General features: G+C 41.7%; 1 protein-coding gene across 1 annotated transcript in view; it reads right to left on the bottom strand.

The window, feature by feature from the left end:
- The window catches only part of LOC132139517 (anthrax toxin receptor 2-like), a 56,974-nt gene extending 50,288 nt beyond the window's left edge, over positions 1 to 6,686 (bottom strand). The window contains exons 1-7 of the mRNA XM_059547921.1: positions 6,231 to 6,686; positions 3,420 to 3,491; positions 1,336 to 1,407; positions 1,017 to 1,098; positions 527 to 631; positions 371 to 439; positions 65 to 145 (exon numbers count right to left, since the gene is read on the bottom strand). Of these exons, the coding sequence (XP_059403904.1) occupies positions 65 to 145; positions 371 to 439; positions 527 to 631; positions 1,017 to 1,098; positions 1,336 to 1,407; positions 3,420 to 3,491; positions 6,231 to 6,358 (609 nt within the window). The 5' untranslated portion in view covers positions 6,359 to 6,686. The remainder of the gene's footprint in view (positions 1 to 64; positions 146 to 370; positions 440 to 526; positions 632 to 1,016; positions 1,099 to 1,335; positions 1,408 to 3,419; positions 3,492 to 6,230) is intronic.
- Between the last annotated feature and the right edge of the window lie 6,791 nt (positions 6,687 to 13,477).

The raw sequence follows: 13,477 nt of genomic DNA, 5'->3' as shown, positions 1-13,477 counted from the left end.
CTTAGTTGACTAGAGGCCTCTATCACACCTTTTGGGATGGGTGTCCCTGGCATGGAGAGCTTACCGAGTTAACAATGCCTTTGAGAGCTTGAAAGCCTCCTTTGACTGGGAACACTTGCTCCTTGGTATCAGCCACATCGGCGAGCTGTTGGCAGGCAAATAAAGAGATAATAATAACAGGGCTTATGACCAAGCAGGGGAAAAAAAGTGCTGACATTTCCTCTCCTCAGTTTACAGCAACAGGAAGCCCTGTAATTACAGACAACTCTGCAAAACCCCTGGAATTGGGGAAGCTTTAGCGAGCTTTTTAAGTGTTAATCGCATGTTTTCTATATAGTATTCACACTATTTTAGAATCTGTCAGTATTACCTGTTCTTCATCAAAGTCCTTTACGCCGACACAGTACACACGAGCACCAAATTTCCTTGCTTCATCAGCCTTCATACACAACAAACAGTCATAACAATGCAATTGTTTGATGCCATGAATTAAGAAAAATATGTATGATGTTAGATACCAGCTCACCTCATCCTTAGTGAGTTTATGGATATATGGTTCAAGCTTTCCATCAGTCAAAGCCACAATGATACTAGAGGACTTTTTAAGCTGTTTTTTCATTTGTTCAGTTGCCTGGAAAGGGAAAGGGTGACATGGTTGTGCAAGTAGAAACATATCTATTTCCTCAAAAATTGCAGGGATGTATAAAAACTTATATATATAAAAATTTCAATTATCTATTATTGTATCAAAGGCACTAAACTCATCTTGAGGCCAGATTCAGGACACTGAATGTGGTGTGTTTATTTAGAAAGATGTAATTACACCTTATCTTGGTCATGAGGGGAACTAGGAAGTTCAACGAGTTTTATTTCGTTTATTTCAGTACAGTAATACATTCTAGGAAATACAGTCAGTCAAGTATATTTACATTCCTGTGTCTGCATAACATTAGATTTAATATCTTAAAACACACAAATTCCATTCCCCTGTAAACCATAAAAAGCATGCTATTTACCTGTTTTATTCCCTCATGCATGTAGGTTTCTCCTGCTGGTTTGACAGCATTTAAATACTTCAGACCTTCATTTATTTTTGCCCTGATAATGAAAATAAGGAATATTCCAATCAGTGTAAGCGGAAGAAATATTCTACCAAATGTCATGCTCAAAATAAGATGTAATGGTAATTTTAGAGTCATGTAAAACTATCAACACATGAAGGAAACCTTTACACCATAAATATTTACTCCTCTTTAACGTACTCAAACACATGGTGTATTACTAGTTTTCATACACTAGGGACAACAAACACTTTGTGCAAGTCTGATTCAGTACCTGTCTCCAGTGAGATGTAACACAATCTCTGCTTTCGATGAAAAAACTATGAAGGACACACGCATATTTGGACTAGAGTGAAAAAATGAGAAAAATGGGAAAACATTGTAAATGCATGGCAAATGGAAAGTCAAGTACAGCTGCAAATTGTAGTTGGACACATCTCTTTTTCAACCACAGCAAAAAAAAATAAAAAAATCTCTTCAAAAGAGACTTGATTTTATAGCTAAAAACAAGCATTTCTGCAAATAATGCAGAGAAATCTTGTGATGTACTGTAGAAAGCCTGGCTGTCTTAGTGTTCTTTTCGCAACCATCAGAGCTGGTTAATGAGTACGATAATAAAAACCAGCTAATAAAAGCTTGTGACTGGGGAAAAAATCCTTCTGCTTGGATCAAGGAAGTGATTAATTGATATGCAGACAGTAAACAGGTTGTCATGTGTGATTCATGCAGACATCCTGTTGGCGATTATATTTATACCTGTCACATCCTATATTTATTCCTCCTACCATTCGCAATAAGAGTATCGCAAACAAGCAGCCAAAAAACTTTTGTGTATTTGGACCCATGTTAAGTAAAAAAAATAGAACAATTACATTAATACTGGTATGTTTCATTGATAAAGATATGGTGTTATTTTACTATTATTTATTTAAAATTATAGTATTTATTACAATTATTAACAACCTTTTATTTTTATATTTGTCAGTTTCTATTTAAACTTCAGTTGGAATTTTTGAACATTATATATTTTATTTATTTTTGTATTTTATTTATTTTTATTTTTTTTACTTTTTTTACTATGTATTTTTATTTCAGTTTTAGCTTTAGTAAATTTTGTACTTCAACTATACAGTTTATTTCAGTTTGTTGCCCTGGCAACAATTTTTTTTTAACTAATATTTACTTACATTATAACATTTGTTAATAGTTTATTTAACTATAACAACACTATTGCGATCATGCAACCTGCTGGTTTGCAAAACCGGGGATTTTATGTCCTAAAGATATTGGAACAGCATTTTTTTCTCAGAAAGAACTGACACATAATCTGACAACAAATATATAGCTGATTATGACAAGTACATTTTCACAACCTTCTGTCACGAAAGCTGATACAGCATAGGAACATGTTGGGTTCCTCTACACATTTGAAGTCAGGTCTCAGGACTGAGCATAAGGAGAGGTGCTGCTTTTTCTCACTCAGAATGACATCCAATCCACAACCATCCCCCACATGAGATACTCAGGGAGAATATCCAAATGTATCCAATCAGCCAAACTTTGGTAACAAAAATCAGATGAAAAAAAAGGCAAGAGAACTGAGCATTTCGCAAGCTGATTAAGTAATAAATACAATAATGGCCAAATGGTATTATACTCAGCAATGAAAAATTGTCCTAAAAACTAATGTTTTGAGTATAAAAGAGCACAGGTGTACTGCTGCTTGGTCCCTTTTTACACCATAAAACAAGAAAGAAACCCCACACAGCTCTTCAAGGTAATTCCTAAATGATACAGTATATTCATACAGCAGGTCTATTTAATGCTTTAAAAAGCACCCTAAAAAGAGCCAGTGCAGACCACATGGCACAACAGAAGACCATCAAAGTCTATGGCAGACTGCACTGGTCTTCCTGCACTCATAAAGTATATTGGCTGTGTCTTCTACTTTCATGTGTGAGGGATAAGTGTGCTGTTGGATGGTTGCAGTGCAAATGGCCATTCTCACAGCCCAGAAGACTGAGCCTCCTTGCCACCCACTCCCACCTGCTCCCTTTGCTATTTTCTCAAGCAGACTGCTTTCTTCTGGCTAGGTCGCTACCGTCTGTACTGGCACATACATTGAGTCAACGTTACATAAGTTCAAATTCATCTGGCGATTTTTTTATACGCTTTAGGTTTTTTTTTTTTCAATGTAGTGCCATATCAGAACTGGATGTGTAGCTGCCATTTAGCCAAGTTAACATTTAGCTTTGATTGAAGTTGTGATTGCTATTTCCTTTGGATGTGGTAGATTGGGAGGTGCGTTCAGAATTTGTACAAGAGACTTGTCTGGTAGCACAGACCTAGAATATTTACCTCACAAATCTCTCTGTTAGATTTTTGACAAAGTCATAGATCTGATCCCAGTCGGTCGAAACACTCCCAGATCTGTAAGGAAGCATGTGAAAAACAAAGTCAGCACTAAAGAAAAAACAGCTTGAGGCATTTATATTTAAACCCTTAAGTGGTATGTCCCCATCTGGTTATTGTAAAAGCTGTGCTGTTGATTACTTTGTGGCACAGAAGCTGCTAAGTCAGTTACACTTCATTTTTAACAGTCTCAGAATAATGATTTCTGTCTATAAAGGACTTTGTGCTGTTATAACAACATATGAGTCAAGACACTTCATAATAACTGCTGACCACTTCAGATCTCATTAACACTCAATGCTAAAATCACTGCATCACTCCAACACCAAACATCAAACTATGGGTCAGTGGTGGATGTCTGGCGTATACGTAATAGCAAATGAGACAAAAACAAACCAACTGTGCAAATAACATTTGACTATTTAAATTACTGTTCAAAAGTTTCTTATGCTCACCTAGGCTACAATTATTTGATTAAGAAGTAAAAATGTACGGTAAAAGTGAAAAATATTGTGAAATAATTTAATTTTTAAATTTTGAATTTACTATATTTTAAATTGCAATAAATTCCTGTGATGGAAAAACTGCATTTTCAGCAGCCATTACTGCTGACTAATATACTGATTTTGGTGCTTTAAAACATATAATTATACATGTTTAAAAAAAAATGTTGTGCTGTTAAAATGCTCCCAAACTTCTGAATGACAGTGTAATTCCAAAACAGAAAATGTTTGTTGTCCATTAACAAGACTGTTGGTAGATATGAAACTAGCACACATTAACTGGCCAAGCGAACATGGTTATTAAGCAATGCTGATATTCTCAAAATAGTCAAATATTGGCCTATTAGTTGGCCTGTCTAAATGCAACAAACAACTTTTACATTTTAAGATATTTAGCAGATAAACAAGATGAAAATATCCAACAAAGCATAACATGTGTGGTCCTTTACTTGAACAGAAACTATAATCATTTGTAAATATTATGTGGATTTATATTTGCTATTGTGTAAATTTTCTTGTTCTCACTCTTATAACAATGAGGCTTATACTGCTGTTTGGTGAAGTGTACAATTAATGTTACATTGACAAGTAATAATGGGAAAGTAACAGAAAACACACAAATATTACCAAGCAAGGACTCCAAAAGGCAAAAAGGAGTCTATAGCAAATTCAAAAACACCACACAAATCAACATCAAAAGAAGATTTGCCAATGCAACTGTATACATCCATACTGAGATGAGTTCATAATAATTTTGATCACTTTTCCATTACTGCAAAATCTGTACATATCACAACATAAAATCCATGAATCATGTCAAGTTGAAGTACACTTCTGCTACATTAACCTCAATGCAAGCAGTGTCTTTAATGAGAAACGTGTATAAAATATGCCCTTGATGTAAAAACTACAAGGTAATTTAACTAATAATTGTTAATAACTAATACTAGTCCACTGCATGTGCTGGCAACATAAAACACAAGCAACTAGAAAATCATTTTTATGCATTGTCTTCTTCCTTGTCTCAAGCCAAGGTCAGTGAATATAGATGAGCATTAGTGGGAGCATCAGAAAACATCAAACCATATCAGATAAGAGAAATGGTCTGGATCTGTGAAGGGAAGTTTGATTTCCTGCCACAGACATTTGAGGCCGGATCTGCTGGTCTTAACCAGTCATAATGCCTTGCTGGTTCTGTGCTGCTCTAAGTTCTTCAAAAAGAGGAAAGAGCATATCTGTGCCATCATCCTGTAATATTTCCAGACAGGATGGAGGACTGAACTGAGGCCAACAATGATTCTCAAAGGAATCTAAGTTCAAATAAAACATTACACATGCAGATGAAAGTTAGACAGACAGTTAGAAGGACGGTTAGACAGAAGTAGACAGAAAGCAGGACAGATAGTTTTCTTGAACTTGTGTACATCAATTAGATATACAGAGATGGATGGATGGATGACAGGCACGTCCTGATTTTGCTGAGTTAGATGTGTTCCTAGGTCAACATATTTTGTTGACCCTGGAACAACATTTTACTCCAAAAATATATTCTTGACCATATTCCTACACCTAAACCTAACCCTAACCATGAGTAATCCCTAAAATCAGAGGAAATGATAGATGAATGACACTGATGTACGAGCAACAAACTGTGATTTTAAGCGTAAACTTTACAAAATCTATAAACTGGTTCTTCAAATATGATTGGTTAATCACAATGTTGTTCCAGGGACAACAAAGATGTTGTCCCAGGAACATGTCTCACTTGGTAAAATCAGGTTCTGCGGGTGATAGACAGATCGAAAGATAGACAGACAGACAGACAGACAGACAAATAGATAGATAGATAGATAGATAGATAGATAGATAGATAGATAGATAGATAGATAGAGAGACAGATAATGGTCAAGACTTCAGAAACAGAAAATGTTTCTCCCCTGCTTTCACGATAACGAGTCTCCCTGCACCAACCGAAACTGCATTGTGTATCAAGTCTCAAAAAGACAATATTTCAGCAAAGTGTCTTGCTGTGTGGCCCTGGTCGCCAGGAGTGTGTGGCACACATGTAAAATCAGGTCAAACTCCGGAACAGCTGGCAGGGATATGTACTGACTCTATTCAAACCTTAACCTACAAACACGAGCTTGGTGTGATGTAAACATTATTCAACGATATACAGTAATTCTGTGCATTTAATTTTTTTCGTCTTGAGAAGTTTGAATTCGGAACAGCATCAAAGTTTGCGAGTACTTACCGGTCCAAAACAAAGTAAAGGTCGTAGGCTCCGTGACAAGAAGGGGTTTCTGCTTTAAGAGTTGAAAAGCATAAACCGAAGAAAAACGTCGCCGTGATTGCCACGGTCCAGAGAGTTTCCTTTGTCATGACGACGTGTTTTGCATCCGCGGTACAAAATCATAAAAGGGAGCCAAAAACTGACTTGAATGACGTTTTCTTATATGAAATGACATTAAAGCAATGTCAAGGTCAAAACAACTGCGCTGTGTCCCCCCGTCTGACGCAGCATTGCCTAATTTATAACTTTGCAGAAAAGTTAATCTTCCTGTGAACATGCAACGTCACTACATCTGATTTTTTCAATTGTCTGTTTTATACCACCCCTAAAACAAACCGCTCGGTGTAAGATTTTGCGAGAGATGACTTGGAGAGCGAAGATCAACTGTTAGAAAAGTTCTTTGTGAATTCGGGTAGTTCGTCTCGTTTGATGCGCATGCGCGTCCGCCCAGATGTGCAACAGGGTTCCCTTTCATAGGTCACTTCGATGCTGCGGTGACGTCACCACGTATGGGAACACCTTCGGTGTGACGAATGTCTGAAGCCCTATACCATCCCGCCAATCTTATTGGCCAAATAGCGCGTGGCACCGCCCAGCATGCGTAAGCATATATATACCTGGTGCCCGCGCGCCATTTACCTCAGATTTTCATTCCTTCAGTACGAAGCGAATCTTCTGTGCCCTATTATCTCGCGTTCTCAGTGATCATCTACGAGCAGTATACTCCTCTCCGCGGACGCGATGAGTTATCACGAGGAGGCACTTATGAGAGGTTCGTTTCAGCCTCTCTACAGGTTCTCTCCTTGATAGCCTATGGCTACAGTAAAATATGCATACACTTCCCCTGTGCACTAACGCCATTAGGAAGTATCCGCGCTCTGGAGTGTATTTCTTAAGTCGCCTCGCGTCTAACCCCCACCGTTTCGCTTCTGCGGTCGCCGAGGCCCCGCACGAGGTGTTGGTTAGGGGCGATATGTGCGGCTTGAATATGAATACAGTGATGCACTGGAGTTCCATGTGCTCGCTCTCCCCCACTCGAGCGCGTTAATCAACAGTTTTGCTCTTCAAATGGTGGATTACGGCTCACACAGCCGCCGCGTTTTCGCTAGCGGCTTGGCCCGATGTTATCTTGTTGGATTGAATCCTGCCGTGGATACGCTTCAGGATTATATACAACGAAACGCAGCTAGTTTGTCGCACACGCTTTTCTTCATGTTAATATGCCAGGGACTATGCCCTTCACTGAGAGCGCTGTTAGACTGCTAATGCACATCTACCCTCTCACTGCAGTCCCCATACTCTAACTTTGACTGTCTCGCAGCAAGGGCACCTCGAGCGTCATTGAACTGAGCTATCATTCGCGCGCCCCCTCAGACACTCTGCACAATCCAGTCTTCAGAGTTTGAGGGACGGCGCGGAGGCTGGCAAAGATGGCCAGCGTATGACGGTTCACACAGCCGCCGCGTTCTCGCTAGCGCGTGGCCCGATGTTTATCTTGTTGGATTAAATCCTGCCGTGGATACGCTTCAGGATTATACACAACGAAACGCAGCGAATGTGACGCATGCGTTTTTCCTTCATGTTTGCTTAGGACTGTGCCCGCCTCCAGAGAGCGCTGTTGGACTGCTAATGCACATCTAAGCCTCTCACTGCAGTTTCCACACTCTAACATTTGACTGTCTCGCAGCAAAGGCTCCTCGAGCGTCATTTAACTGAGCTATCATTCGCGCGCCCCCTCAGACACTCTGCACAATCCAGTCTTCAGAGTTTGAGGGACGGCGCGGAGGCTGGCAAAGATGGCCAGCGTATGATGGTTCACACAGCCGCCGCGTTCTCGCTAGCGGCGTGGCCCGATGTTTATCTTGTTGGATTAAATCCTGCCGTGGATACGCTTCAGGATTATACACAACGAAACGCAGCGAATGTGACGCATGCGTTTTTCCTTCATGTTTGCTTAGGACTGTGCCCGCCTCCAGAGAGCGCTGTTGGACTGCTAATGCACATCTAAGCCTCTCACTGCAGTTTCCACACTCTAACATTTGACTGTCTCGCAGCAAAGGCTCCTCGAGCGTCATTTAACTGAGCTATCATTCGCGCGCCCCCTCAGACACTCTGCACAATCCAGTCTTCAGAGTTTGAGGGACGGCGCGGAGGCTGGCAAAGATGGCCAGTGTATGACGGTTCACACAGCCGCCGCGTTCTCGCTAGCGGCGTGGCCCGATGTTCATCTTGTTGGATTAAATCCTGCCGTGGATACGCTTCAGGATTATACACAACGAAACGCAGCGAGTTTGATGCATGCGTTTCCTTCATTTTCTCTAACATTGACTGTCTCGCAGCAAAGGCACCTCGAGCGTCATTTAACGGAGCTATCATTCGCGCGCCCCCTCAAACACTCTGCACAATCCAGCCTTCAGAGTTTGAGGGACGGCGCGGAGGCTGGCAAAGATGGCCAGTGTATGACGGCTCGCACAGCTGCCGCGTTCTCGCTAGCAGCGTGGCCCAATGTTTATCTTGTTGGATTAAATCCTGCCGTGGATACGCTTCAGGATTATACACAACGAAACGCAGCGAGTTTGATGCATGCGTTTTCCTTCATGTTCTCTAACATTGACTGTCTCGCAGCAAAGGCACCTCGAGCGTCATTGAACTGAGCTCTCATTCGCGCGCCCCCTCAGACACTCTGCACAATCCAGCCTTCAGAGTTTGAGGGACGGCGCGGAGGCTGGCAAAGATGGCCAGTGTATGACGGCTCACACAGCTGCCGCGTTCTCGCTAGCAGCGTGGCCCAATGTTTATCTTGTTGGATTAAATCCTGCCGTGGATACGCTTCAGGATTATACACAACGAAACGCAGCGAGTTTGACGCATGCGTTTTCCTTAATGCTTGCCAGGGACTGTGCCCTCCAACAGAGAGTGCTGTTGGATTGCTATGCACATCTAACCCTCTCACTGCAGTCCCCACATTCTACATTGTTTGCCTTGCAGCAAACGGTGCTTCGAGCAGCATTGGATTGAGCTGTAATGCCAAACGTTCCCTCAGACACTCTGCGCAATCCAGCTTTCAGAATTCGAGGGGCGATTCAAGGGTCCTGCACAGACGACCCATTTATGACGGCTCGCACAGCCGCCGTTTTTCGCTAGCGGCAAAGCCCGATGTTCAATCTGTTGGCCTAATTCCTGCCGTGGACACTTTTCAGGATTATACACAACGAGACGCAACGGCTCTTATACATACACTTCCCCTGTGCACGAACGCCACGAGCTTTTCGTGCCCGGATATTTTAACATGTATGACAGCGTTGCAGGAAGCGGAAATTTTGAGACCGCTAGTATGACCTCGGCCGTGTGTGAACGCTTGCCCGACATTTCTCTATGGGTGTTACGCACGATTTGTCATGGATACACCATTCAGTTTCAATAAGGCCCGCCTCCTTTCCGCAGAATTCTTTCCACGGTGGCGAAGCCGATGGAAATAGCGGTGCTGCGACAGGAGATGTCAACTCTGCTGAGCAAAGGGGCTATAGAGGAAGTACACCCCTCTCAGATGGAGGCGGGGTTTTTTACAGCCGTCATTTTGTGGTAAAAAAAAAAAAAAAAAAACACTGACGGATTACGACCCATTCTGGGTTTACACCATCTGAATCTTGCACTCAGGAAGTTCCTCAGATTCGCTTTAGAGAGCAAAGCGTATCAGTATTTCTCAAAATGCATGGATGGATCTCTGGCCCCGTTGCGGCACCAGGGCGTTCGTGTTTGAACTATTTTAGGCGATTAGCTGGTGTTTAGCGCAATCGCAGACTCAAGCACACTCTCATGGGGATCTTGTGCTGAATCATTTAACAGCCTGGGCTTACGTATGGAATGTTTCACCCCGTTGTCTCCGCATCGGACGATTCCGGTGACACGGCGATGTGTGATGTCGCTTAAAAATATGTATGTCAACCGAATTCTCCTGACTGAATTCTCCTGACCGGAGTCCGGCTGGGGATTTTCGGGGAAGCGAAGTGGAATTGTTTGCGTCAAACACGACTGCGCATTACCCGCTTTGGTTCTCCCTATGCCCTCCAGCACCCCTGGGCTTGGATGCATTAGCCCACAACTGGCCCAGGACCAGTTTGTATGCGTTTTCCCCCAATCTGTCTGATTTCGGCGATATTACGCAGAATACGGGTGGACAGGGTGGAACAGCTGCTGCTGGTGGCTCCGCGGTGGCACACACACAGCCGTGGTTTGTGGATCTGATCAATCTGTTAGCGGGCTCTCCATGGGAGATTCCCCTCAGACAGGATTTATTATCACAAGCACAGGGACTGATTTGGCACCCGAGGCCAGATCTATGGAATCTGCGGGCGTGGCCTCTGAGCAGAGTGAGTTCATATGTCCCGGTCTTTCTGCTGAAGCTACCGAGACTATACTGAATTCTAGAGCAGCTTCTACGAGACGCTTATATGCTTTCAAGTGGAGACTGTTTACGGCCTGGTGTGAAACTCATAATATGGATCCAGTTTACTGCCCAGTGGCGTCAGTACTGGAGTTCCTTCAGGAACGTTTTTTGGATGGAGTGACACCAGCTACCCTAAGGTTTACGTGGCAGCCATTCAGCTTACCACGAATATAAAAATGGTGCCTCAGTGGGCCGTCATCCACTGTTTCTCCTTCATACAGGGTGCGCGACGGCTGAGGCCTTTCCGCCCCGTGCGGGTCCCTTCATGGGTTTTTCCATTGTGTTGCATGGTTTATCAGGGCATCTGTTTGAGCCCTTGGAATTGTTCCGGATAAATCCTGACTTTTATAGCACAGACTCTGTGGAAGTGTTGTTGCGACCAAGGCCTAATTATGTCCCTAGGTCGCATCTATCCCTTTCACTTTCAACAGGTGGTCCTGGAGGCTTTTTCTCCTGCTGCAGCGGAGTCTGGGGATCTAAGTCTTTGCCCTGTGAGAGCGTTAAAGACTTATGTGGATCGTACTGCCCCATGGCGTGAGTCTGACCAGCTGTTTGTCTGTTTTGGACATAAGAATAAGGCCATGCAGTTACGAAACAGCGCATGTCCCATTGGCTGGTGCAGGCTATTTCCTTGGCCTATGAGGCGCGCGGGCTCGCTTCGCCCTTAGGAGTAAAAGGTCATTCCACGAGAGCAGTGGCTTCTTCTCAAGCCTTTCTCAGTGGATCTTCTATGGATGATATCTGTGCTGCGGCAGGCTGGTCCTCACCGAGCACTTTTATCAGGTCTTACAGTCTGGATGTGAGGATGGCTTCTGGCTCCCGGGTTCTCTCCGCTTGACCAGATGCTTCCTTGGATCCAAGCTATCAGGTACGTCAGGCGTGATGGTATAGCGTTCCCATACGTGGTGACGTCACCGCAGCATCGAAGTGACCTATGAAAGGGAACATCTCGGTTACGTATGTAACCTTGGTTCCCTGAATAGGGAACGAGATGCTGCGGTTCTGGCCGTGCCGTACCTTGATAGCTTTCTTCTTCATCATGAAATCTGAGGTGCCACGCGCTATTTGGCCAATAAGATTGGCGGGATGGTATAGGGCTTCAGACATTCGTCACACCGAAGGTGTTCCCATACGTGGTGACGTCACCGCAGCATCTCGTTCCCTATTCAGGGAACCAAGGTTACATACGTAACCGAGATGTTTTGAGGTCAAGTTGCCGTTTGGCTCGCTCACACAGACCAAGCAGCTGTGATCTTAAACAGGATGTGGGTTTCAATGGGACAATAAAAGAAACATGGGATACTGATTGTATTTAGTAGAGATACTGTATTTAACAGTGATTGCGCATTTGATCGCAGTCTGTAAATAGACAATTCCTATCTTGTGGCAAGACATGGCCTTGAGTCATGTTTTGTGTGATCTACGCGGGGAATTTCTTACGTGCGTTAAATTAATCCTGAAGGTAATATTTTAATACCAAACCTTGTTGGGCAATACCACAAAGCAAGCGATTTTAATGATTATTTGTCCACAGAGAATTCAGTAAATTATCAAGAGATAGGGAAAAAAAACAAACAGAGATAAACTTGTTAAATTCAATTTCTACTGAAACAGAAACCCTGGATTAAAACCATTTCTTGTTTTGTCATATTTTAAAACGTGAAAGTTGTTTTATTCACAACGTTATATGTGCCTTTGCTTTACATAGAGATAGAGCGTTGTGTAAAACAACATTAAATTATTAATCAAGTTTTTCTAAGTGTAATTTTGTTATTAAAACTTTACTAGTGTTTAATTTAGAAGATCCAAAGAATAGTCTCTATGTCAGAAAAGTGTAAATGTTATAAAAATAATAACAAGTTACTGAGAAATTTTAATTGGGGGTTTGTTTGAGCATTGTTTCATTAGTCTGCTTTTCCACCATGACAGGACACATTTAATTAAGTTTAATTCACAACTTTAATTTCTATAATTACCATCACCAGTGGAAATATATATATATGATTACAACTTCTGAAACATAATGTAATTTAATGATGGAGTTACACTAAATACAATTTATATATATATATATATATATATATATATATAGGCCTATGTGTGTGTTTCCTTTGATTACAACTTCTGAAACCTAATGTAATTTAATGACGGAGTTACACTAAATACAATATATATATATATATATATATATATATATATATAAGGAGATAGGCTAATAATAAGGAGACGCTCATTAGGTTTTACCTGCACAGCACTACTCGCATGGGAGGCGGACGCACTAACAAGGAGGCTAAATGGCTACAGCCAATAGCGTCTGTCGCTAGTGCGTCTCTTGAGATCGGGGAGTGAAGTTTTACCTGCACAGCACTACTCGCTGGCCTCCGTTACATACATACATACACACACACACATATATATATATATATATATATATAAAAAAAATATCATGCCTTGAGAAGCAGAAACCATCATAAGCCATCATAGGCCACCATTAATTTTTAATAAGGCTGTGAATCAAACACAGTAAAATATTCACAAATATTCACAATTATCTTGGATTACATCGATAATTGTTATATATACAGATGATGGAACTGAAGTGGTATGGTAGTGTAAACACTGTTTGTGTTTTAAATGCTTGATTAGGTGATGTACTGAAAATTTCATTGGAATTTTGGAAGTTCTATTTGGTTGGTTGTCATGGACATTTTAGTGTTAAGAATAATTAGAAATGACAGGGAAAACAATTCAACTAATTTTG

This window comes from Carassius carassius, chromosome 4 (assembly GCF_963082965.1).
Source record: "Carassius carassius chromosome 4, fCarCar2.1, whole genome shotgun sequence".
NCBI lineage: Eukaryota > Metazoa > Chordata > Actinopteri > Cypriniformes > Cyprinidae > Carassius > Carassius carassius.
The sequence above is the reverse complement of the archived record's forward strand: the minus strand, read 5'-3'. Positions and strand labels throughout refer to the sequence as shown.